At 37.7% G+C, this 27,276-nt stretch overlaps 1 protein-coding gene across 1 annotated transcript in view; it reads right to left on the bottom strand.

The window, feature by feature from the left end:
- Nucleotides 1–27,276, bottom strand: part of UBE3D (ubiquitin protein ligase E3D) — a gene marked incomplete at both ends in the record, with an annotated part of 324,870 nt that overhangs the window by 274,810 nt on the left and 22,784 nt on the right. Inside the window, 3 exons of the mRNA XM_080700079.1 lie at nt 693–801; nt 1,762–1,831; nt 11,470–11,539. Of these exons, the coding sequence (XP_080556205.1) occupies nt 693–801; nt 1,762–1,831; nt 11,470–11,539 (249 nt within the window). The remainder of the gene's footprint in view (nt 1–692; nt 802–1,761; nt 1,832–11,469; nt 11,540–27,276) is intronic.

Below are 27,276 nucleotides of genomic sequence, written 5' to 3'. Positions count from 1 at the left end.
CCCACACTATTTTAAAGTAAAGAGGATCAAGTAGCCTAGAAAAAGGGGGCAGGGATATCAAATAGGAAGAAAAGGAAAGTGAGACAGACCAACATTATGTTGACCGTGGGAATCCATTAAAAGTAGAGAGAAAAGCCTTATTTTGGAATATGTGCTTTCCTTTTAACAATTATCCTATTAGTGCACTACAATGTGATAAGAGACAGACATACACGCAACTCTTTGTACATGTTCCTCCATATCCCACCCTGCCGCCCCGGCCTCCCTCCCCATGAGTCAGTGAAATTGGTAGTAATACCTTCACATATTGCTACAGTATTATTGGAACTGTTACCTTCTTTAATCCTCCCTCTTCTCCTCCTCAAGTCCTTCCCTTAACCCCCTTCAACTATTCTACAGTTCTCTCTGCATTACTGAAAGCCCTTATATTTCCTATTTCCTCTTTAGCTTCCACTTAGGAGAGTCAGGGCAGGAATCAGGTTTTCCTTTCCTCTGTATACCTCAAACCTAATACACGGTAACACTTGACCATTTGTTACTATATTAATAGAGTTTTATTTATAAATTAAACTGATAATAAAAATTAGATTTTATATCATTCTAAACCTGAGAATTATCAAAGAATAACAGAAACAAGAATTTGAGACCCTAGATTAGTAGGTTAAAAAAAACTGGATAGAATGATTTCTTACCAAGACATATACTTTGCCATCTTGACCCTGAATACTGAATCTAAAAGTGCTTCTAGCAGTGGAGAGCTCCACCAGACACTGGGCAATTACACTCTGGACAAACCGAGACCTGTTTGAACAGAAATCAATTTTCACAATGTGCCTCTCATAATAACTCCAGCAAGATAAGCCAAAAACACCCACAGGGAACCTAAAAGGCAGAAACATCAGCATGCCAGACTCTTCTACCCACTGTCCCTCCCCTCACAATCTGTGCTAAGGTGGATTCGAGTGTATCTTAATGTATTTGTGTTCCATTCTTTTTAAAACCTATTCTTCAATCATTAATACACTTTCTACCCCAAAGCTAACTACTTCCCCCTACTGAATTAAAAATATCATGTTATAACAAGGAATTACTCCATTTGTGTCATAGCATATTAAGTAGTGAATAAACAAGTTACAAAAAAGGTGAGAGATTTCTCCCCAAACACAGGCAGTATTATCTATATTTTTTTCTTCCACTTAGGAGCTCCTTAAAGAGGCAGTTCTGAGGTACAGAATTGAAGTATTTGCAGTAAGATGAACAGCAAGTTCATATTTAGGTTATAAGTTTTTCATATACAAAACAGACATATACTATCATTAGCTTTTGTTTACAAACTAAAAAGATTAAAAGACAAGAAGCACTAATAGATTTAGAGGCTAAATACCTTCTTTATAAACAGAGGAGTTATTTCAAACAAACCTGTCAAATTTTAAGCAGATTGAATTAAAAACAAAAATAATTATTCAAAACCCTATCAATGAACAGTTATAAGATCCTAAGTATTAGACACATAGAAATAACAAAAAAACCCTTTCAGAATTAAAAGATTTATATGAACTTTTCCAAATCACTATATAACCAAGATGTAAATAAGTAAGCCCTTCAGTCATTTATATGTGTTTGGTTCAATTATTTAAAAGCTTTTCTCATAGGTTTTTCCTTCTTCCAAATGGAGATAGTTATGAATACAAATGAATCCCTAATCAATTGTATCTACCTTTCTGCAGATTTGAAATTACAAAATAAATTTAATATCTTTACCTTGGTATGATGGGAAAACTTCTCTCAGATGGCTGAATAATTATCTCTGTCATATAAAACTTAGTGGTTCCTAGAAACGAAAAAATAAATTAAGAATCTTCCCAATACACTATTTTTTTTTTTTTGGGGGGGGAGGTCTGGGGATAGAACCCAGGAGCATTCAACCTCCAAGCTACACCCCTGCCCTGTTTTTTAATTTTTTATTTTGAAACTGGGTCTCACTGAGTCGCAGAGGGCCTAAGTAGCTGAGGCTGTCCGCGAACCACGATCCTCCGGCCTTAGCCTCCCGAATGCTGGGATTACAAGCATGCACTACTATGCCCAGCAATAATACATTATTTTTATTGAATCTATCTATATAGACCCTCAAATACAGCATTCCAAAGTAAATACTGAACATATTTTTGAAATTACCATTCTGTAACCATTTTAAAAAACCTTAGCATCAGAGACAAAGCACTGATAACTACAAGGATAGTCCGAGGTTTCAGATAGCACAGGGTCTGTCTAGAAAATCAGGCTCAAGGTGAAACTCTGGCAGCCGGATTCTGCTCACACACTTGGACACTTAAAAAATTAGTCACACCATAGTCCTCAAACATTGAGGCAGAACTTAGGCACTGGGTTTCATTACTATAGAACAGCCACAAGCCTGGGGGCTTTTTAGCTGCTGTATCCCAGAACTCATGCACAGATGCTATAATACTGACACTAGTACTGACCCAAAATGTCATTGACTGCATCAACATATAATTCTCACCAAATCTGGTTATGATTGCTTACTTTATAGAAAAATTTAAACAGTAGGCTAGATATTTAATACGCATTAATGAAAACATTACCATCTTGGGTTTTTTTTTTTAAAGAAAAACTATTTAAAATGTTTAATCTTGCCAGTCTTGGTGGTACACACTGATAATCCCCGTATTGGGAGGCTGAGATATGAGGATTTTGGCAAGTAGTGAGATTCTCATCAATCTAGCAACACCCTGTTTCAGTATTAAGAAAAATAATAAAATAGGAATGGGGGTATAGCTCAAAGGTAGAATTCATTCCCCAGTACCACAAAAAATTAATAAATAAATAAAAGGTTTAATCTCGCTAGTAAAAAAAAAAAACACAAATCAAAATGAGATCTTTTTAAGCAACAAACAAAATATTTTTAAATGATAATGTATAGTGCTGAATATTCTTATAAGAAATGGATATGCTATCAGGACTGAAAATGATAGATTTTTGACAAGCCGTTTGGTAAAGGCCTTAACATTATATAGTTAAGTACATTATATAGTTAACACAATAAAGTACTTAAAAAGACTTATCTTAAATAAATACTCTTCAAATGAGTAAAACTATCTATGAAGATGTTCTTAGTAATATTAATAGAAAATATGAAAAAATTAAAAACCCTACAAATTAAAAATGGATTAAATATTTATATATTTAAGCAACAGAATTGCATGCATGTTTTAAATTTTAAATTAAAACCAGAAATAAGCCGGGTGTGGTGGCTCACACTTGTAATCCCCGTGCTTGGGAGGCGGAGACAGGAGGATCGCACTGGTTCGGAGCCAGCCTTGCTGGCTTAAGAGACCCTGTTTCCACATAAAAAGTAAAAAAAAAAAAAAAAAAAAAAAAAAAAAAAAATGGGTCTGGGAGTGTAGACTGTGGGAGTGTAGCCCAGAGGTAGACGGGCTTCCAGGAACCCTAGTACCAACAACAACAAAAAAATAAAAATAAAAATAAAAAATAAAACAAGAAATAATTGAAAATGATATCTTAAAAATAGTGTTGTCAAAGAATTCTTAGTAAGACAAAGCTATTACTGGTTTTTTTCAAATTTTTAATTCCTCAATATAATACACAAGAAAGGATAAAAGTTTAAATCAATAAAACGTTAGATGATTACATATGTAGAGCAATGATGAGTTTATTTCTCCTTGAAGTTGTTAATTTTCACTTCACTCTTCTGAATGTTATTGGAGGCAGAATTGAACCTCTTTAACGTTACAGTGACCCCTTTTATCCCAAACACTGTTAACTTACAACCTAATTCCATAGATATTATTATTTTACAAAGTTATTATTCACCTAATGTCACATATTTACTACTTTATTAATCCTTCCTGATTTCCTTGGGGTCATTTTTTTCTCTGTGACCACAGGTAGAACATCTCTTACTAAGAAGACACTAGAGATAAATTATATCAGAAAATATATCTTTGCCTTCTGTGTTGAAGGATACTTTCACTTGACATAAAGTCCTTGGGTTAACAGTTATTTCTTCATGCACACTGACGCTATCATTCCACTGCCACTCCTTTGAAGGTTATCCATCACTTTTCTCTACTTGCTTTTAAGATTTTCTCTTTGCTTTTCATTCCGCAGTACAGAGATTTCTTTTATCTTACTTGGGCCTCACTGAATTGAATTCACTGTGGCTCTTGAATCTATAGATTGTTCTTCACTTTTGTAAAATTCTCAATAATTATGTTCAAATAATGCCTGTATTCCAGTCTTTTCTTTCTGCAAGTCTAATTAAACATGCTAGATTTTCTCATTCTACAGTACACACATAATACTCTGTATTTTTTGCCTTTTTGTCTCCCTATATTGGATTACAGATTTGTCTTCTCATCTACCTTCAGTTCCTTATGCTTTTTTCAAGTTGCACTTGACTGCTATTAAACTTGCCTCTCTTTTTTTTTTCTAATTACAATAAAGTACTGTTTTAGAAATTATGTTGTAGATATATTTAAATGTATTTATTGCTAGAGTTTCCTTTTGCAATGGGCTTTCTTCAAATCTGTCTTTTGTCCTGTTAAATATACAAAGAATGGATGTTTTTATAGTTTAGTTATAATTCTCACAGAAAGTCATTTTCATTATCTGCTCCTTTCTTTTTTAGTTTTTATTGATGGAACTTGAACTAATTCTAGTTAACTTACTGATGGAACTCAATGTACCAATTTATCTTTAGTTATATGCTAAACACTATGCTTGAAAACAAATGTGTGGGAATAATAAGACTTTTACAATGAAAATATTTTTCTCCAGAAGTGATCTGTGTTTAATTTTTCCAAGCACTCAGTGTTATGTCTAGTCCAAGGTAGACTACACCAAATTCAGTGGCTTGAAGTTACCAAAATTGCTCAAGAGTTGATATCTATTTATAATTCCACAGAGATGATCCACTTCTGACTCTCCTACTATGAGGGTATGTTCTGTAGAATCTGTTATTTGTGTAGGAATAATCACATATTAGGTTTTCCATCTTGTGTAGTTGTGTATGTGTAGTTTTTTATTCGTGTAGTAATCATCACACATCAGGTTCTCCATCTTGTGTAGCTGTATGTGTGTATGTGTGTATGTGTGTGTGTGTGTGTGTGTGTGTGTGTGTAGTCTTTCATTCCTGGCCTTATTTCTCAAAGCAAAATGAAAGTTTCAAGTTTAGAAAACTGGCAAAGTACAGGGAACATATGACTTGAATTTTGTGCTTACCTCTTTTCAGTTTGTTTTTGGGGTAATTTGCTCATATGTTTTCTATTTCCCCTAAACTTTATTCCTTAATGTATATAATGTATATTTCAATTACATCTGTTATCTTGTATGTCAGCCAAAGAATTTCACTTCAGGGTTTTTGTTTGCTTGTTTATTTTTGTAGAGGCCTACTTACAATATATTATTTTATATATTTCAGACTCAATTTTATTTTCTCTTTATTTTTGAAAGATACTGTTTCTATATGTAGCACTTTTGGTTGATAGGCCTTTTTAATTCATCACTTTACATATCTTCTTTTTTTTTCCTTTGGTACTGGGAATTGAACCCAGGGGCATTCTACCACCACCAAGCTACACCCCCAGCCTTACTTTTTATTCTATATTTTGAAACAGGGTCTCATTGAGCTGCAAAGGGCCTCACTAGATAGCTGAGGCTGTCCATGAACTGTGATCCTCCCGTCTCAGCCTTCCAAATGCTGGAATTACAAGCATGCTCCACCATGCCTGGAACTCTTTACATATCTTACTTCAATTTTTTGGAGATCATTGTTTCTAACCCTGCCTTAAATGTGTCACAAAATCCCTATGTAAGTTTTGTTTTGTTTCTCTTTCTATATCTTCCAGATTCTCTTGTCAAACTTAATTTTAATAAGCATCAATGCTTGGGTTCACTAAGATTATTAGATCTGAAAGTTAGTATTTTTCATCAGATTTGCCAAAATTTCAGGGTTTTTTTTGTTTGTTTTTGGTGGTATTGGGGATGGAACCCAGGGGCCTTCCACCTCCGGGCTACACTCCCAGACCTATTTTATATTTTTTATTTAAAAACAGCATATCTTGAGCCAGCAGAGGCTGGCTTCGAACTTGTGCAATCCTCCTGCCTCAGCCTCCCAAGCACAGGGATTACAAGGGTGCGCCACCACACCCGGCCAGGTATTTTTTTTTACAAAAATCTTTCTGACCTTTTGTTTTTCTAGTCACCTTCTTACACTCCTCTTATAAATGTGCCCATTCTCATTACAGCACCACTTTGGGAAGTGGAGTCTTATTGATTTACTTTATAATAGATATAGCTCTCTAATATAATCGCATACATACTCTTCATATAGATACAAATTATATCATGTTTGGCTAAATGATTGACTAATATTTACATTATTATAACCAAAATAATACCATGGAGGTATTTTCTTTCTTATCCAATCTTTTATTTTTCCTGTAGTGAATAGCTGCTTTCAATTTTCACTTTAGTCTTTCAAGCACCTTTTGCTAATTCTTCCTATATAATGAGGTGGCTTATCCCAAGATTATTTTGTTACATGTGAACAAATCAAAAGACTTCACCAATTCCACTTTATTTTTTAAATTTTTTTATTGGTGCATTGTATTCATATATCATAATGGGGTAAAAAAAAAAAAAACTTGTGTGGACATACATGTACACATCGCCCATTTAGCCCCTACTGAATTCCCACTCTATTCCCTCCCCATCCCTCCTTCCCTTGCTTAGCTTAGTGGTTGACTTCGTTATGTTTAAGTACATTGTGTGCTTTAGAGAACTTCCTTCTTCCCCCCTCCCATCCCCTAATTTAGGTCATCTTGTTTGCTCCTCTATAGGATTTCCTTTTTCATCTAGAGTTCCTCCTATAACCCATTTTTCCTTAGCTTTCACATATTAGGGAAAGCATCCGATTTCTTATTTATTTTTTTTTTTTGTGACTGAGTAATCTCGCTTAGCATAATGTCCTCCAATTCCATCTATTTCTGTAAAAATGTTGTAATTGTGGCTTTTTTTAATGGCTGGGTAAAATTCCATTGTGCACATATCCCACAGTTCTGTAATCCATTCATCTCTTAATGGACATCTTGGCTGGTTCCATAGTTTGGCTATGGTGAATTGTGCAGCTATGAACATAGATACACATGCATTAGTTTGGTAGTTTGGTTTCATTTCTTTTGGGTAGATACCCAGAAGTGGTATTGCTGGATCAAATGGTAGATTTATTCCCATTTTTCTGAGGATTCTATATACTGTTTTCCAAAGTGGTTGCACTAAGTTGCAATCCCACCAACAATGTTTTAGAGTTCCCACTTCTCCACATCCTCGCCAGCATTTGTTGTTTGTGTTTTGAATGATTGCCATTCTAGTTGGAGTTAGGTGAAATCTCAGGGTAGTTTTGATTTGCATCTCTCTGACTGCCAATGATGTTGAGCATTTTTCCGTGTATTTATTGGCCATTTGAATTTCTTCTTTTGTGAAGTGTCTATTTAGTTTGCTTGCCCACTTTTTATTGGATTATTTGTTTCTTTAGTGTTGAGTTTCTTGAGTTCTCTGTATATTCTAGATATTAGTCCTCTATCAGAGGTGTAGATGGCAAAAATCTTCTCCCATTCTGTTGGCTCTTGATTGAGGTTCTTGACAGTTTCCTTTGCTGAACAGAAGCTCTTCAGTTTCATGCAATCCCATGTATTGATTCGCCTTTTAGTTTATTGTGCCTTTGGGGTCTTGTTGAGAAAGTGTTTATCTGTGCCTATGTGTTGCAGTGTTGGACCTATGCCCTCTTCAAGGAGCTTCAAGGTCTCTGGTTTGATTTCCAAGTCTTTGATCCATCTTGAATTGACTCTTGTGCAGGGTGAGAAAGTGGGATTAATATCCAATTTTCTGCATATGGTTAACCAGTTTTGGCAACACTATTTGTTGAACAAGCTGTCTTTTTTCCAGTGTATGTTTTTGGCTCCTTTGTCAAAAATAAATTGGCTCTAAGTGTGTGGATTTGTTTCTGGTCTTCTATTCTGTTCCATTGGTTTATGTATCTGTTTTTGTACCAGTACCATGCTGTTTTTATTACAATGGGTTTGTAGTATATCTTAAAGTCAGGTATTGTGATTCTTCCTGCATGTTTTTTGTTGCTGAGAACTACTTTGAACAATTCCACTTAATAAAGGAAGCAATCTTGACATTCTCTCTCTTTCCTTGGTACAAACCAGGGTTTCATTCTCTGGGGCAGCTGGATCTCTCTCATCCTATACCTTCCTTATCATGTTATGCTATATACTACATAACCTGTTTCCCCAAAGCCAAGTAAGTCATCTCTAAGTTAAAACCCTAGGTTTTGTGATGTATATATGTAGGTAGATACATAGGTAGTGAGATATATAGTCAGAGTATGTATGCATATATATACATACACATACATATGTAACAAAATATAACACATATATGTATATGCATATAGATATGCATACATAATCCTATGGCAAATTCATAAAAAATGTGACTTTCAAGTCTATGTTTTGAAACTTTATCATTTCCAAAGTATATTTATTATCTTCATATTTATATGATGATTTGACTATAAGATTCTAGGGTGAAACTTTTTCTTTCTAAATTAGTAAGGTAAGGTGTTGCTCTTATCTCTATTAAGAAGCTCAATGCTATTTCAATTCCGAATCATGTCCACTAACCACTTTTTGCCCTCTGGAAACATAATCCTTATTGCTGTAAAGCTGATGTATTGCATGCCTTTTATCCCTTCACGACTGAGCGCTTAGTGAGTCCTTTCAGTTGACAAGCTGAAATCTTAGCTCTGAAAAATAGTGTGGCTTTGCTATTTTTTTCTTTAATAAGTTCCTACATTCTTGCTAGGACTTCTAATTGCTAGATGTTGGGTGTTCTGACATCTCTGTTCATTCATTCATCAACAAATACTTGCTGAATACTCATCATGTGCCAAACAGAACTCTAAGTGCCGAGGTTACCGGGATAAGTAAACAAGATGGACAAAGCCCCTATTCTCAGAAAATTTATATGATAATATACTTTTTAAATTTCTTTTCCAATTTTCAATCTGTTTTTGGTTGAGTTCCTTAATTTTATCATGAAATGCTTTGATTTTGTATTACCTTTCTTTCTTTCTTTTTTCAGCATAGGGAATTGAATGCAGGAGCATTCTACCTCTGAACTACATTCCAGCCTTATTTTTTTATTTTAAAAAAGGGTGTCACTAAGTTGCTGAGGGCTTACTATGTTGCAGAGGCTGTCCATGAACCTGAGATACTGCCATCTCAGCCTTCCAAGTACTGGGATTACAAGTACTGGTATGTGTCACTCTATCTTTTTTTTTTTTTTTTTTTTTTTTTTTTGGTGTTACTGGTGTTCCTTGGAAACCCTTCTACCTTCAGGCTACACTCCCAGACCTATTTTATATTTTTATTTGGAAACAGGGTCTCTTAAGGCAGCAAGACTGGCTTTAAACCTGCACAATCCTCCTGTCTCTGCCTCTTAAGTGCTGGGATTACAAGCGTGCACCACAACGCCCGAGAAGCTATTGCATTTTTAATTCCATGCTCTCTGAACTATGTAATATGACTCCACCAAGGATACTTTTTGTTTTTTAAGGCTTATTTCTGCTCTATATATCATGTGTTTCTTTGCAGTGTTTTTAATCTGCTTGCTTATTTATTTATATTGGTCTTTTTTATACTGATGATTTCCCAAAATATTTGGTAATTCTCAATGATTTGTTCATATTTAAGTGTAAAGGAATCAAATTTTGAGCAAAAGCTATTTGGTTAGTGGCTGCAAGATGACTGAATATAAGGTCATTTTTGTTGAACAGTTAGAACCTCACTTTGTTTAATGACCCCAAAGAATCAGCGTCTGCAAACATTGTCTCCTATGGGTGCTCTTCCCTTGCAAGAAAGAGTCCTCCAATCTCCAGCCTTGAGGATTTTGTAAGTGAGTTCAAAGTACAAGGAAGAGACTCTGGGATCTAATAGCTCCATATGTAACTTTAAGTTAACAGTCCTCATTGCAGCTTCTTGCCTCGTGTTGCCTTCCCTTTTACCTGCTGCTCTGGGCTCCGCAGTGAGTGTGGACTCACTCCTCATCCAATGACTGCAGACAAGTAGCATGCAGTTTCCTCCCCTCTGCAACCATGGTCCAGAACAGTCTGCTTACATCTCCTGTTTAATTTTTTCTCTTTTTCATTTCTCTTTGACATTGTGGAAACACATCTTTTTACTCCTTAACTGGCATTTTAACTGGGCCTCCGGGAGGAGAGAAACACATTTAAAGATCCATTCACATTATTTAATTAGAAACCTTATATTTTTCAAGGTGTTACTTAAGGGGCTTGTTTCATTATGCAAAAATGGCACTGAGGATGGCTCCTCATTCTTCCTTTTTCTGCTCACTCTGAGGAAGGATAATTTGAATGATGCTGACGAGTTACAAAACAAGCAAATGAAAAATACTATCATCTGCCTTCTCTTCAGTACAATAGCTTCACTTAAATTATATATTCTAATTAATTAAGCAAAAGGAAATATTCTTCACCCATGAAGCTAACACAACATGTTGCAGCTCTCTAGACATTTTAAATCATATCCTTAAATGGCATTTTAATTATCAGGATTTTCATTATTATATTTTAAAGTAGTATAACATACAGTTTAGATAAAATATAATTAATGCCATTGAGACCATAAATAGGAATAAAGTATAAAACTTAGAATGTGCATTCTTCCATTTCATCCTGTCCTCTCCCACCTCCAGCACCAAAATATAGTCCTGAAGCAGATGGCAGCCAAGAAAAGCAACTGCTCCATCCCTGGGCACCAACTATTCTGACTGCAGAACTGTATTGTGAAAAAGTTTCTGATTTCTATAAGACAGACCAAAGTACAAACATTATACTATTCCGTTACACTACAAAGAGGATATGAAGCATTGAAAATGACCCAACTTCTCAATACTTAAAACTCAAATCTATGCACTTAATAAGGTCAAATGACAAAAATGTAACGAGTTTCTATTTTTAAAAGCATCAACTCCAGCCAGTCATGGTGGTGCACACCTGTAATCCCTGCACATGAAGGCTGAGATGGAAGAATCACAGGTTCGAGGACAGCCTCATCAAATAGTGAGACTCATCAACCTAGCAAGATCTTGTTTCCAAATAAGTAATCAAATCGGGCTGGGTGTATAGCTTGAAGGTAGAATGCCTCCACGTTCAATCCTCAGTACCACAAAAATAAATAAATATATAAAAATAAAAGCATCAACTCCATAAAACATATTACGAACCTAAATGTCATATGTATGTGAAATATATAAGAATATTGTATATAAATTTTTACTAAATCTCATTCTGGCTTTTAGGTAAGAAGGCAATTATTTTGGTTTTTGTTATGAAATTCTTACCTGATGACATGATCTCTCCCAACATTACCTTGCAACGCTTACAAATTACTTTGGTATTTACTTTTGGTTCCTGTAGAAGAGAAAAATGTCATTTAAATGTCATTCAGCTTTCCTTAAGAGGAATATATAATTTTAACATAGTCTCCAGAGTATACATTGAACTTTACATTTTATTCTGCCCTCTACTAAATACTGGGAATACATTTAACTTGTGTGCATAATTCACGTGCAAAGGAGAGAAAAATTGACTTTTCCAAAATGCATCAATTCTTGACAATACAAATGTTGCCAAATAATTTGACCAAGCAGCACTTATTTTAAAAGCCGCTTAGAAATAGCTTATTATGCAGAAGAGGTCGATGGTAGTGACAAGAACAGGCCGATGGTTAGTTGCCACAACTAATATGTACAGGACACAGGAGAATTAAACTTCAACTCATGGAATTTCACTCCTAGTGTGGTATAATTTATGTAAAAGTAACCTATAACTCATAGCTACCCATAAATCAGAAGTTAAAAATATTTAACTTGTTCATATGATCTATTTTTTCCATTTAAGTAAGCACTATAACTGGTGAGATGGATAATGCTTTGAGACAAATTTCTGAAATAGTCTTAGATTTCAAAACTTTTTTAACTTCAAAAACCTAAAATCATTATAAAGGATAAATACTAAAATAGCTAGCATTCCCCTGATGAATGCTAACTAAGAATGCTCCTTCTCAAATCCATAGTAATATATATCCTTTGAAAGCTTCAGGACATTGCTCCCACCCAGACATGCCTCAACAGGGCAGCTACCTCAAGAAGTGGGCAGAGAAAGGAAAGTTCCACACTCTGGACACCTGAGGTTCTCCCTCCTGGGAGAGGGCAGGACAGTGTAGGCTGACGTGAGAAACGCCAGAGACTCTGAAGTGGGACCACATATGTACTTATTTATAGAATCAATCTAATTGATCAGCATAAGTTTGAGTATAAAGATTTTCTCTTGGTATAAACAACTATATTATGAAAATTTGCATAGAAAGCATATTTAAACTGAGTTCCATAAGCGAGCTGCTGGTAACTGAGAGAGCTGATGTTTGACCCAGATTCCTCAGATACTAAAGCTTGTGCTCTTTTCTTTTTAATGGTATTGGGGATTGAACCCAGACCTTTTTTTTTTTTTTTTTTTTTTTTTGCAGTACTGGGGATGGAACCCAGGGGCATTCTACCTTCGAGCTACACCCCTAGCCTTATTTTTTATTTTTTATTTTTTGAAACAGGGTCTCAATGAGTTGCAAAGGGCCTAAGTAGTAGCTGAGACTGTCTTTGAACCGTTATCCTCTTGTCTCAGCCTCCCAAATGCTGGGATTACAAGCATGTGACACCATGCCTGACCCCAGAGACATTTTAGCTCAGAGCAAATTTTTTATTTTTCATATTGAAAAGGTCTAGCTAGGTTGCTGAAAGTCTTGTGACTTAGAAAGACCCAAGACCCTGTTTCAAAATTAAATTCTTTTTAAAAAGGGCTGGGAGAGCCAGGCATGGTGATGTACATTTGTAATCCCAATCTTTGTTGCAATGCTGAGGCTGTTCTTAAACCTGCAATCCTCTTGTCTCAGCCTCCCATGTACTGGGACTACAGATGAGCACTACCACATCTGGCAAGCTTATGCCTTTAAGTACTGTGTTAAGTATTTTCCAAACTAATGTCATTCACCAAATAGTGGAAATCAATTTATGGAATAAAATCTGTAGGTTATAGCCCACCTTTAAAGTAATTTTGAAGTAGGAAATATGTCTACTTCAACATTGGGTAAGACTTCAAGAAACTTCAAGTATGTATATGTGTACACACATGCATAGATGTGCAAGTGTATGAGATATATTGATGTATATTTTTAAATGGGTATGGTGGTGCATGCCTATAATTCCAAACCATGGGAGGCCATAAACAGGAGAATTGCAGGTTAGAGGCCAGACTCAGTAATTTAGAAAGACACTGTTTCAAATTTAATTCTTTTTAAAAAGATCTGGGAGAGCCAGGAAAGGTGGCAAACACTTGTAATCCCAGTACTTGGGAAGCTAAGACAAGAGGATTGCAGGTTCAAAGCCAGACTCAGCTGCGTAGAGGCCCTCCACAACTTAGTGTGACCCTGTTTCAAAATAAATAAAATAGGACTGGGAGTGTAGCTTGGAAGTAAAATGTCCCTGAGTTCCATTCCTAATACTGCCCAAAAAAAAGGGGGCGGGGGGTTGGGAGTGTAGTTTAGGGGTCAATTGCCCCCGGGCTTAATTCCCAATAGTTCTTGCCTCCCCCAAAAATCTTAATTTAACTAAAGTTCAAATAGTCAAATGTAAATATATAACTTATATTGGGGTCTTTCTGTCTGATCATTCTTTTACACAGCCTCAAACCTGTATTACTAGTAAAAAGCCATAAGGCCAGGTGTGTGGTGCATGCCTGTAATCTTAGTAATCTGGGAGGCTGAGATAGGACAGTCACAAGTTCAAGTCCAGCCTCTGCAACCTCACAAGACTCTCAGCAACCTGGGGAGACTCTTTGAAAAAAAAGACTGGGGATTTAACTTAGAGGTAGAATGCCCCTAGTTTCAGTCCCAAACAGCTCTCTCACACACACACACACCCTATAGGTGTCCCCATAAGAAGGACTCCTGAGATAAGTCTCACTGAAGAAACCTTCAACCATGTAAAAACATTTTCCCCTAGTGTAGCTGCAGGATTGGTACAGATTCTCCAGTGTTTCTCTAAGTGAGGAAATGAGCAAGGATGAGCTGCTAAAGTGAGCTCCCATCTGACTCAAGCATTTACTGAGGCCACTAGCTGGGCAGGGCCACAGACTGTGCCATCTCAGCCACTGCACGGACATCCTTATATCCAGCCTTCATGGAGAGCAGGCAGCAGAGCCCAGCCAGGGCGGCGGAAGTCATTCCCATCAGAGGCAACAGACACAGAAACCAAGAAAGGTGCCCATTTGCTCAGCTCAAGAAGAAATGAGCTCAGAAAGCTGGTATGCTCAACTGTGAGCGATGACACTGGCAGATCCATACTTTCCTAGAGTAAAACATATGCCACTCCAAATTGGTATAAAAATACTTCTAAAATTTACTGTTTTGTACAAGTGGAATTTACCCACACTCATTAAATCTTAATGAAAAGTTTTACTAAAAAGCCAAAATAGTATTAATACATAGCAAAGTTGAGAGAAAAAAGTTATTTGTTTATAGCAGAAAATTCCTGTCAGGCACTCTAGTATGCATTTCATTTATAAGTGTTTCCACAGGATGTTTTTCATTGTCTTTGAAAACAGCAGCAGGTGTTACTTTTGTTTTTATTTTTTGTTGTATATAAAAGTATTTTTATGTATTTATTTTTTAAATGGTGCATTGTAGTCATACATCTTAATGTAGTACAAGATAACAGAGGCATACATGCACACATTTAGCCCTTCCCCAATTCCCACCCCATTCCCTCTCCCTTCCTCCTCCTCATATCGGACTTAGTGATTGAATTTGTGAATGTACATCATGTGTATTATGGAATCTCCCTCTTTCCCCCTCCCATCCCCCTCAGTTAATATGTCTCCTTATTTGCTCATCTATGGTTTCTACTTCATCTAGAGTTCCTCCTATAAACTCTTTTCTTCCTAGCTTCTGCATATTAGGAAAAGCATCGATTTTTTTATTTTTATGGCTGACTAATCTCACATAGAATAATATTCTCCAGTTCCATCTATTTCCCCACACAAAAAAAACAAAAATGTAATTTTATTCTTCTTTATGGCTGAGTAAAATTCCATTGTATACATATCCCATATCTTTGTAATCCATTCATCTGCTGATGGACATCTTGGCTGGTTCCATAGTTTGGTAACTGTGAATTGTGCCACTATGAACATAGATATGCATGCATTTGTTTGGTAGTTTTGGTTTCCATTGTTTTGGGTAGATACCTAGAAGTAATACTGTTGGATCATATGGTAAATTTGTTCCCATTCTTCTGAGGATTCTTCATACTGTTTTCCAAAGTGGTTGCACTAATTTGCAATCACATCAATAATGTATTAGAGTTCACACTTCACATCATCACCAGTATTTGGTGTGTGTGTGTGTGTGTGTTGCAGTATTGAGGGGAGTATAGAACCAAGGGGCACTGTACCTCTAAGCTACACCCCAGCCCTATTTTTTATTCTTTATTTTGAAACAGGGTCTCACTAAATTGCAGAGGGCCTCACTAAGTAGCTGATGCTGTCTACGAACCCACAATCCTCCTGTCTAAGCCTCGCAAGTACTGGGATTAAAAACTTGCGCCAGCAAGTTTTTGTGTTTTTAATGATTCCCATTTTAATTGAAGTTAAGTGAAATCGCAGGGAAGTTTTGAGTTGCATCTCTGTTAATGATGTTGAACATTTCTTCATACATTTATTGGCCATTTGAAATTCTTCTTTTGTGCAGTGTCTATTTAGTTCACTTGCCCATTTTCGATTGAGTTATTTGTTTTCTTAGTGGTAAATTTCTTGAGTTCTTTGTATATTATAGATATTAGTCCTCTACCAGAGGAACAGTTGGTATAAATTTTCTCCCAATTCTGTTAGCATTCTATTGAGATTCTTGATACTTTCCCTTGCTGTACAGCTCTTCAATTTAATGGAAACCAACATATTAATCCTCCTTTTAATTTCTTGTGCCTTTGGGATCTTGTGGAGCAAGTTTTTACCTGTGCCTATGTTTCGAGGTGTTGGACCTATGCCCTCAACAAGGAGCTACAAGGACTTGGGTCTGATTTCCATGTCTTCGATCCATCTTCAATTGTGCAGGGTGAGAAAGTGGAATTAATTTTATTTTTCTGCATACTGTTAACCAGTTTCACCAACACCATTTGTTGAAGAAGCTATCTTTTTTTTCCAGTGTATGTTTTTGGCCCCATTGTTGAAAATCAATTGGCTTTAAGTGTGCAGATTTGTATTTAAGTTTTTTTATTCTGCTCCATTAGTTTATGCATCTGTACCAATACCATGCTCTTGTAATTACTATGGCTTTGAAGTACAGTTTGAAATCAGGAATTGTGATGTCTCCTGCATGGTTCTTGTTGCTTACAACTAGTTTGGCCATTCTAAGTTTTTTGTTGTTCTAAATAAATTTAAGGACTGTTTTTTCTATGTGAGAAATGATCTTGGTAATTTAATAGGTATTATGTTGAATCTGTAGATCACTTTTGGAAGATTGGCTTTTTTTTTTTTTTTTTTTTTTTTGTACTGGGGTTCCTGGAAGCCCTTCTACCTCCAGACTGCACTCCCAGACCTATTTTATATGATTTTATTTGGAAACAGGGTCTCTTAAGCCAGCACAGCTGGCTTCAAACCTACACGATCCTCCTGTGTCCACCTCCCAAGCGTGGGGATTACAAGCATGTGCCACCATGCCTGGCTAAGAATGGCCATTTTGATGATAGTTATTCTGGCTAGCCAAAATAATTTTCCTTTTAGAGGTCTTTTACTTCTTTGGTTAGTTTTATTTATTCCTAAGTATTTTGTTCTTTTGTTGAATATCCTGAGCAGAAGTGTTTTCTGGATTTCTTTTTCGGTGGATTTATGGCTGGCATACTGGAAAGCTTCTAATTTTTATAAAGATTGATTTTTCATCCAGACATTTTGCTGAATTTTGATCAGTTCTATAAATTTTATGGTTGAGTTTGTTGGGTCTTCTAAGTATATTTTCATGTCATCTGCAAATAGGGATAGTTTTAGTTCTTATTTTCCTATTTGTAGTCCTTTGATTTCCTTTTCATGCCTTATTGATCTAGTTAGAGTCTCAAGTACTATATTGAAAAGAGGGGGATGATAATGGACATCTTCTCTTGTTCCTGTTTTTAAGGGAAATTCTCAGTTATTCCCCCATTTAATAAGATGTTAGCTATGGGCCTATTGTACATTGCCTTTATGATATGGAGGTATCTTTCTTCTATTCTGATTCTCTTGAGTGCTTTTAGCATAAATGAGTGTTCTATATTTGTCTAATGCTTTTTCAGCATCTAGTAAAATGATGTGATTTTTGTCTTTGGTTCTGTTTATGTGATGTGTTACATGTATTGATTTTTATATTTGAATCAGCCTTGATCCCTGAGATAAACACTATTGGTTATGGTGTCTAATTTTCTTGATGTGGTTTTGAATGTCTGTTGCTGGTATTTTGTTTAGTGGTTTTGCATCTAAGTTCATCACTGATATAGGCCTATAGCTTTCTTTTCTTGAGCTGTGTTTATTTGGTTTTGGCATTAATATGATGTTGGCTTCAAAGAATGTATTTAGGAAAGCCCCGTTTCTTTCTATTCCACAAAACAGATTGAGAAGTATTGGGACTAGCTATTCTATAAAGGTTTAATAATATTCACTTAGGAAACCCTTGTTTGATGGTAGGCTCTTTATTGCTACCTCAATCTCTTTGATTGCTATTGGTCAGTTTAAATTTTCTATATCTTCTTGACTTAGGTTAGGAAGGTTGTATGTGTCTAGAAAATTATCAATTTCTTCTAAGTTTTCCATTTTGTTGGAGTATAGTTTTTCAAAGCAATTTCGAATAATCCTCTGAATTTCCACAGTTGGCAGTAATATCTTCTATTTTATCTCTTATTTTAGTAATTTAAATTAATTCTCTTTCCTTTGGTTAAGTCGGCTAGTGGTTTATCTATCTTGTTTATTTTTTCAAGAAACCAACTTTTGGTTTTGTTGATTTTCTGTATTTTTTTTTCTACTTCTTTGATTTCTGCTCTGATTTAATAATTTCCTGCCTTCTACTGGCTTTAGGGTTAGACTGTTCCTGGTTTTCAAGGGTTTTGAGGTGTGTCATTAGGTTATTTATTTGGTGATTTCCTGTTCTTCTTTAAGTGGGCACTCAGTGCTATGAATTTCCCTCTTAATACTGCTTCCAGGGTATCCAAGAAGTTTTGATATTTTGTATCTCTATTTTCATTTGTTTATAGAAATGTCGTAATTTCACCCCTTACAATGACCCATTTCTCATTCAGCGATGTGGTGTTCAGATTCTATGTGTTTATGTGGTTATTCTGGGTCTTCTTATAGTGGATCTCTAATTTCATTCCATTGTGGTCTGAAAAGACCCAGGGGAGTATGTCATATTTTTTTAGCTTGCTACTGCTTCATTTGTGTCCCAGGATGTGGTCTATTTTGGAAAAGGTTCCTTTAATAGGTGAGAAAAATGTGAGCTCTGCTGTAATTGAGTGGAATATTCTATATGTGTCTAACAGGTCCATTTGGTTGATGGTATTCTTTAGGTCTGACACATCTTTATTAACCTTTTGTCTAGAAGATCAGTCTAGCAGTGGGAGAAGAATGCTGAAGTCTCCTTGAGAGTAAACTAAGGAGCTTTCACCTTAATTTCCACATAACGTCTGTCTTGGTCAGCATTCTCACTGCTGTAATATGAAGACATGACCACAAAACTTACAGGAAGAAAGATTTTTTTGGCTCAGTTTTCCTTGGAAATTTTGGAGTTCAGTCCCTTTGAGGCAAGAGCACAGATCTCAGAACATAGTGGGGAAAAGCTCAGAAAATAGAGCACATGTCTGTCTCACATCATGGAAGCTATATGAAGGAAGTGTGGCTATATATTGAAATGTCTTTTTTTTTTTTTTTTTTTGAGATGGTCGTCTCCCTATGTTGCCCAGGCTGACCTTAAACTGTTGTACTCAATTAATCCTCCCGCCTTAGCCTCCCAAATAGCTGAGGCTATAGGTGCATACCATCATGCTGCCTGATACTTTCTAAAACATAAATTTTATAAAAGTTTGAACTTACATCTTTATCATATAATCCTAAATCAGGGTCTTTTTGTTGGGGGGAGGGAAATTGAGGATTACACGCAAGGGCATCCATCCTCTGACTTACACCCCCACCCTTTTGTTCGGTTAGGGATTTTTTTTTTTTAACAGGATCTCCCTACATTGCTGAGGGTCTAAGTCACCAGGGCTGGCCTTGAACCTGTGATCATCCTGTCTCAGCCTCCCAAGTACTAGGAATACAGGAGTGAGATGCCCACCTTCATCCTCCTATTTTAAGACATAAAATAGAAGGTATGTTGGTAGGCAAGAAAAGTAATACAAGAGATGAAAAATGAGGTACAAAAAAAAAAAAAGAAAGAGAAATCCTCAGCAGAAATCTTTTGAAACTAAAGAGTATAGATTGCCACATTGATGGAGGCACAAACAACCTATAAACTCAAAGATAGTATTGAAGTAATGTTGGGATCTACATGCTGTTTTTAAAACCAGATCTTTTTAATTAATATATTCTAGCATGTTTATTGAGTTTAAAGAAAATCTCTGCTTTGTAGTGCATTTTTCTTGACCTATGCTTCAAGTAAATAACAAAGCAAGTTGCATAATGAAGTAGCCTAACAGTGTGGGAACTCTACAGCATAAACCTCAAACAAAGACATTGTTGGGACTAATTAAATCAATATATCTGAGAGATGGCAGTGCTGTTAGGAGAAGCGGATTAGCCTCCTGTCCTCATTTTTTATTTCCTTTTGTACTGTTTCAATTTCTATTGCCTCACCCCCCAAAAAAATGTTTCCCAAGAGACACTATTAGGATTCTGTGTCACCATGTGACATTTCAAAACCCTGCTACATGATATGAGAAATAGGTTTTCAATAGCATAGAACAGCCTTGATCCCACAGGAGCCTTGAGAACACTGTTTAAGCAGTCTTTCTAAATTTATGCTACTATTTTGGTCACACTCTTTCAACTGCTATAACATGCAATTAAAGCAAAACTTCTACCTGGACCAACTTTGAAAACAATCTTGTCAACAGCAGCTTGTCCTGACAGTAATTTCCCACAGTGTCCTTGATACCAAAACACTGTAATGTCAAATTAGGAAGAATCTTGTGATATATAGGATAGCTGTTTACAATGAAGGGAAATTCTTATAATGGCTTCATATAACTAATACAGATATAAAGGGAAAGAATATACTTCAGCATAGAACACAAGTGTTTTTCTAAAAAGGGAAACATGGCTTCTCCTGGACTCTATCTCCTTCCCTTCCACTCAAGAATACCAACTATTTGTTCAGATGTACAGCATATGCATAAAATTAAAAGCTTATAAAAATTAAGTATATAAATTTAGATTAAAATATAAAATTAATACAACAATATTAAATATAACTATAACATTAATGTATGTTAGCTTTTTACTATTTACCTTTTAAAATATAGAAAGATAAAGTATTTAAATTTAAAGCAAACCATACTTAAAAAGATTTCCATTTAGGGTTAAAAATGAGGCACGTAGACTTCCAAGAAGATGGCACCCAAGAAAAGCAGCATTTACAAATCCTGCCAACACTCGATCTCTATTGCCACAAAATCAGCACTTTTCACAGCCAGAAAACACTAATAGCAGAGGAACAAAAACAGTAAATACAAGGAACAGAAAAAAAGAAGACTAGAAGAACAACCAGAATCCAGAAAATAAACCAGCATGCATTGCGGCGGCAGATGCTGCACCAACGTCATCTTCCCTCACAGCACCTGGCTCCAGAGAGAAAAGGTAAACAAGGAGCTGAAGTGAGCAGCTCTGGATAATTTGGGTGTAATTCAACAGTTCTTTCAGCGCAAAGAACGTCTAAAACTCGCAGTGGCCAAGCTCATCACGCCCTCCAGGGAGTCAGAACAGAGCTCAAAACCAGAAAAGAAATATGCCAGCTTCACAACCGAGTGCGTGGCTATTGCACCATATTGGCAAGTGTGGCACAAGTTCACAGTGCCCACAACAGCTCAAGATCAGCACACACAACAACTGTGAGGGAAATTGCGGGCCTTAAAGGAGAAATCCCAGCACTGCACACCCAGGGAATTGCACAGCTTTGATAATCTCCCTGGGTCTGAGATTTTACAGTCCAATCCAGTGAAGGAGTAGCGGTGGCAGAGATACTGCACCCTAGTCGCAGCTCCCCATGGGAAAACGCCATGCCCGGCAGCCCAAAGTCTCACAGAGCCTAGATTAACTCCCTAGGTCTGAGATTTGCGATACAACGCAGTAAAGAAGTAGTGGCAGCTAAGATTACCACACACTAGAGATCTAGAGCATCCTAAGTGAAATTGTGGTGACCCTGGGAAGAACCCAGAGCAGGCACAAATTTCTGAAATCATAGAAAAGAGGTACAACAATGGAGCAATGAATATCCACAAGCCACAATATCAGAACATGATAACACAGAAATGCAGAGATCTCCAGAAAATCAAATCAGTAATATAACTATAGAAATAATACAGGACCTTTGAAAAGAATTTAGAGAGAGTCTAAAAGAAATAAACGATGCAATCATTGAAGAAAAGGCATCAATTTAAACTATAAACAATCGGTTAGACAACATGGAGAATAGAATCTCGCTTCTAGAAGATGATAACTCCAAATATAAATGCATAATTTATAACAGAAAAAAAATCTGACAGCAGGAATTTAACATTGAAGAAGTACATGCCCATTTTAAGAGAGCTAACCTAAGAATAATCGAAATAGAGGAGGGAAAAGAAGGTGAAACCAAAGGGATCAATAATATCTTCAAAGAAATAATAGCAGAAAATTGTCCAAACATAGAAAAAGAAGTCGATACACAGGTCCAGGAAAATTATAGAAGTCCCTTAATTTTTGTTTGTTTGTTTGTTTTCTTTTTTTTTCTTTTTATTAATTTTTTAAATTGGTGCATTGTAGTCATATATCAATCACATTAGAGTACAAGACTTGAGAGGATATACAAGCACACATCATCCAATTAGCCCTCCTCCAGCCCCCATCCCATTCCCTCCCCCTCCCTCCATCCCATGCTTCTTTGGTGATTTACTTTGATACATTTGTTTATGTACCTCCTGCGTTTTAAAGAGGCTCCGTCCTCCAGTATTACATACCCTCTGATTGGTCACATTAGTTGCTTCACTATAGGGCCCTTTCTATAGCTCAACCTCTTCCTGTTGCCCTTTTCCTCCTAGTTATTGCTGATTAAGAGAAGCATCTGATTTATATTTTCTGCGATATTTCTCTGTGCATGCTGTGTTGCAAGTACCGATCCCACTCTTGATGGTCCCAGTAGTGGCCTGGATACTCAGTGGACTGATCCAGACCTCGCTGGCTCAAGCAGCGGCCTTGCCTCATGGGAGGCCCCAGTTCTGGTCTCGCTGGCCCCTGCACCGGTCTAACCCCTAAGCTGGCTTTGGTCCCGGCCTTGGAGGCCGCAGGAGTAAACTTGCCTCACGCCAGGCTCCGATGCTGGCCATTGGCCCCTGCTCCGGCCTAACCCCTTGGCAGGATTCCAATCCCAGCCTCGGGGGCCCCAGCACCGGCCTAGCCTCACGGCAGGCTCCAATGCCGGCCTCGTTGGCCCCAGCACTGGCCTAACCCCTCGGCAGGTTCCTTTCCTGGGTTAGGAGACCCCAGCACTGGCCATGTCTCACGGCAGGCTCCGATGCTGGCCTCGCCTCACGGCAGGCACCGATGCCGGCCTTGCTGGCCCCAGCAACGGTCTAGCCCTTCGGCAGGTTGTTATCCTGGCCTCGGAGGCCCCAGTACCGGCCTTGCCTCATGGCAGGCTCCGATGCCGGCCTCCCTGGCCCCAGCACCGGCCTAACCCCTCGACAGGCTCTTATCCCGGCCTCGGAGGTCCCAGTACCGGCCTTGCTTCACAGCAGGCTCCGATGCCGGCCTCACTGGCCCCAGCACCGACCTAACCCCTCGGCAGGCTCTTATCCTGGCCTCGGAGGCCCCAGTACCGGCCTTGCCTCAAGGGAGGCTAAAATCCCGGCCACGGAGGCCTCAGCACCGGCCTTGCCTCACGGCAGGCTCCAATGCCGGCCTCGCTGGCCCCAGCATCAGCCTCACCCCTCGGCAGGCTCCAATCCCAGCTTCGGAGGCCCCAGTACCGGCCTTGCCTCATGGCAGGCTCCGGTGCCGGCCTCGCTGGCCCCAGCACCGGCCTAACCCCTCGGCAGGCTCAGATCCCGGCCTCGGAGGCCCCAGTACTGGCCTTGCCTCAAGGCAGGCTCCGATACCGGCCTCGCTGGCCCCAGCACCGGCCTAACCCCTCGGCAGGCTCCGATCCTGGCCTTGGAGGCCCCAGCACTGGTCATGCCTCATGGCAGGCTCCGATGCCGGCCTCGCTGGCCCCAGCACTGGCCTAACCCCTCGGCAGGCTCTTATCCTGGCCTCGGAGGCCCCAGTACCGGCCTTGCCTCAAGGCAGGCTTCAATCCCGGCCTTGCTGGCCCCAGCACCGGCCTAACCCTTCGGCTGGCTCTTATCCTGGCCTCGGAGGCCCCAGTACCGGCCTTGCCTCAAGGCAGGCTTCAATCCCAGCCTTGCTGGCCCCAGCACGGGCCTAACCCTTCGGCAGGCTCTTATCCTGGCCTCGGAGGTACCGGCCTTGCCTCAAGGCAGGCTCCGATCCCAGCCTAGGAGGCCCCAGTACCGGCCTTGCCTCACGGCAGGCTCCAATACCGGCCTCGCTGGCCCCAGCACCGGCCTAACCCCTTGGCAGGCTCTTATCCCGGCCTCGGAGGCCCCAGCACCGGCCTTGCCTCACGGCAGGCTCCAATGCCAGCCTCGCTGGCCCCAGCACGGGCCTAATCCTCGGCAGGCTCTTATCCCGGCCTCGGAGGCCCCAGTACCGGCCTTGTCTCATGGCAGGCTCCGATACCGGCCTCACTGGCCCCAACACTGGCCTAACACCTCGGCAGGCTCCAGTCCTGTCCTCGGAGGCCCCAGCACTGGCCTTGCCTCACAACAGGCTCCGATGCCGGCCTCACTGGCCCCAGCACCGGCCTAATCCCTCAGCAGGCTCCAGTCCCGTCCTCGGAGGCCCCAGCACTGGCCTTGCCTCACGGCAGGCTCTCTGAAAGAAAACAACTTCCAGCCAAAAATTTCCTACCCAGCACAACTATATATCAAATTAGATGGGGAAATAAGAAGCTTCCATGACAAACAGAAACTGAAGGAATTTATGTCTTCAAAACCAGCGCTAGAAAAAATACTCAAAGAGATTAACTACAAAGAAGAAATACATAATACAGACCAGAACCAGAAAAACAAGATTTTCCATCCAGCAGACAACTAAGATTGGTTATCTTTAGAGATTCATTATTTCTTTTAGTCTTTTATCTATTTCTAAATTGTATTGTTTCCTTTTATTGTTGCTGATTTTTAGGATTTCTATTTGGAATATTAATATACCTTCAGATATAGCATTTGAAATATTTTATCCCATTCTATAAGTAACTTTTAACTCGGTTTACATTGTCTATGGATGTACAATTTTTTTTTATTTTTTAGGAAGTTTGTTTATTCGTTGCCTGTGCCTTTGAAATCATATCCAAGAAATCACTGCCAATTTCAATTTTTTTAATTTTTAAGACCAAGGTTTTCTTCTAAAAGTTTATAGTCTTAAAATTTACATTTAAGTCTTTTATCTACTTTGAGTTGATATTAGTATATGGTGTTAGGTAAGGGCCCAATTTTATTCTTTTTCATGTAATTATTATTTTTCGACAATATTTAGTGAAAAGATTATTATTTCCTTCACCAAATGTTCTTGGAAACCTTGTCAAAAATAACATGATCATATATGGAAGAATTTATTTCTAGGCTTTTTATTTTACTCCACTGGTTTATATATCTGCCTTTATAGAAGTACTACACTGTTTCAATTGTATCTTTACAAGGTTTGAAATCAGAAAATGTACATCTTCTAGCTTTGTTCTTTTTTGATACTGTTTTGGGTATTTAGAGTTTATATTTCATATTAGGATACAGTTTTTCTGAAAAATAAACACATAAATGTATGATAGTTTCACCTTAAAAAAATAAAAAGAAAAAAAAAATCCTCTGGTAAGAAAGAAATCAAAAAGAAATATTGAAGTATTATCTCTAAGTTACCAAAAGTTTGATGTCAGACAAATGAATCTTTTAAGTGAGATTATAATTGTTAATTTTGGATAAATTGCTATGATATTAGATGTCAACCACTAAGCCAAGCATGAGAAGGAGGGATGTGGAGGGAATGGGGTGGGGATTGGGTAGGGGTTAACTGGGTGATGTATGGATGTATTTCTACAGAAGTTTTTTATCCCATTACAATGTATGAATACAGTGCACTAATTAAAAATTTTTTTAAAAATGAACCTCTTGGACACACATAGAGTATTTCACCCAACTACAGCGGAGATTACATTTTTCTCAGCTGCTCACAGAAACTTCTCCAAAATAGATTACATCCTGGGACACAAAATGAGCACAAGCAAATTCAAAAAATGTTACATACTTCCCTGTGTCATTTCAGACCATAATGGAATGAAACTAGAAATCAACTATATGAAGACCCAGAGAAACAACATAAACATGTGGAGACTGAACACCACACTTCTGAATGAAGAATGGGTCATAGAAGATATAAGAGGTGAAAACAAGAAATTTCCAGAAACAAATGAAAATAAAGATACAACATATCAAAACCTCTGGGACACTTTGAAGGCAGTATTAAGAGGAAAATTCATAGCACTGAGTGCTCACATAAAAAAAAAAAAAAAAACAAAACCAGAAAATCTTAAAATAAATAATCTAAGAACACAACTCAAAGCCCTTGAAAAACAGGAACAATTTAACCCCAAAGCCAGTAGAAGGCAGGAAATTATTAACATTAGACCAGAAATTAATGAAGTAGAGAATGAAAAAACAATAAAGAAAATCAACAAAACCAAAAGCTGGTTCCTCAAAAATATTAACAAGATAGATAAATCACTAGCCAATCTAAATAAAAAAGAGAATCACCCAAATTATGAAGATAAGAGATGAAAAAGGAGACATTACTACTGACAGTGTAGAAATCCAGACGATTATCAGAAACTACTTTGAAAAACTATATTCCAACAAAATGGAAAATCTGGAGAAAACTGACAACTTTCTAGATAAATACAACCTTCCTAAACTGAGTCATGAAGATATAGGACACTTAAATCAACCAATAATAATCATAGAGATTGAAACAGCAATAAAAAGCTTAACATCAAAGAAAAGCCCAGGTTGAGAAGGTTTTCCAAGTGAATTCTATAAAACCTTTATAAGAGAGCTAACCCCAGTACTTCTCAAACTATTTCATGAAATAGAAAAAACTGGGACTCTCCCAAATACATTCTATGAGGCCCATATCACACTGATAGCAAAACCGAATAAAGAAAGTTCAAGGAAGGAAAACTACAGGCCTATATCTCTGATGAACTTGGATGCAAAACTATTAAACAAAATATTAGCAACATGCATTCAAAACCACATAAAGAAAACCATATACTATGACCAGGTAGCGTTCATTCCAGGGATGCAAGGCTGGTTCAACATACAAAAATCAATCCATGTAATTCATTATATAAACAGAATCAAAGACAAAAATCACATGATCATTTCAATAGACACTGAAAAACCATTAGATAAAATACAACATCCATTTATGATAAAAACACTGCAGAGAAATGGAATAGAAGGAACATAACTCAACATTATAAAGGCAATCTACAATAAGCCACCTGCCAATATTATATTAAATGAGGAAAAACTTCGAGAATTCCCCCTAAAAACAGGAAGAAGACAATGCTGTCCATTATCACCACTTCTCTTCAATATAGTACTAGAGACTCTAGCCAGAACAATAAGGCAAGAAATGAAAATCAAAGGAGTACAAATAGGAAAAGAAGAACTTAAGCTTTCACTATTTGCAAATGACATGATACTATATTTAGAAAA

Source organism: Muscardinus avellanarius, assembly GCF_963383645.1.
Source record: "Muscardinus avellanarius genome assembly, chromosome: 8".
Classification (NCBI taxonomy): domain Eukaryota; kingdom Metazoa; phylum Chordata; class Mammalia; order Rodentia; family Gliridae; genus Muscardinus; species Muscardinus avellanarius.
This window is presented reverse-complemented; position numbering and strand designations above follow the sequence as displayed.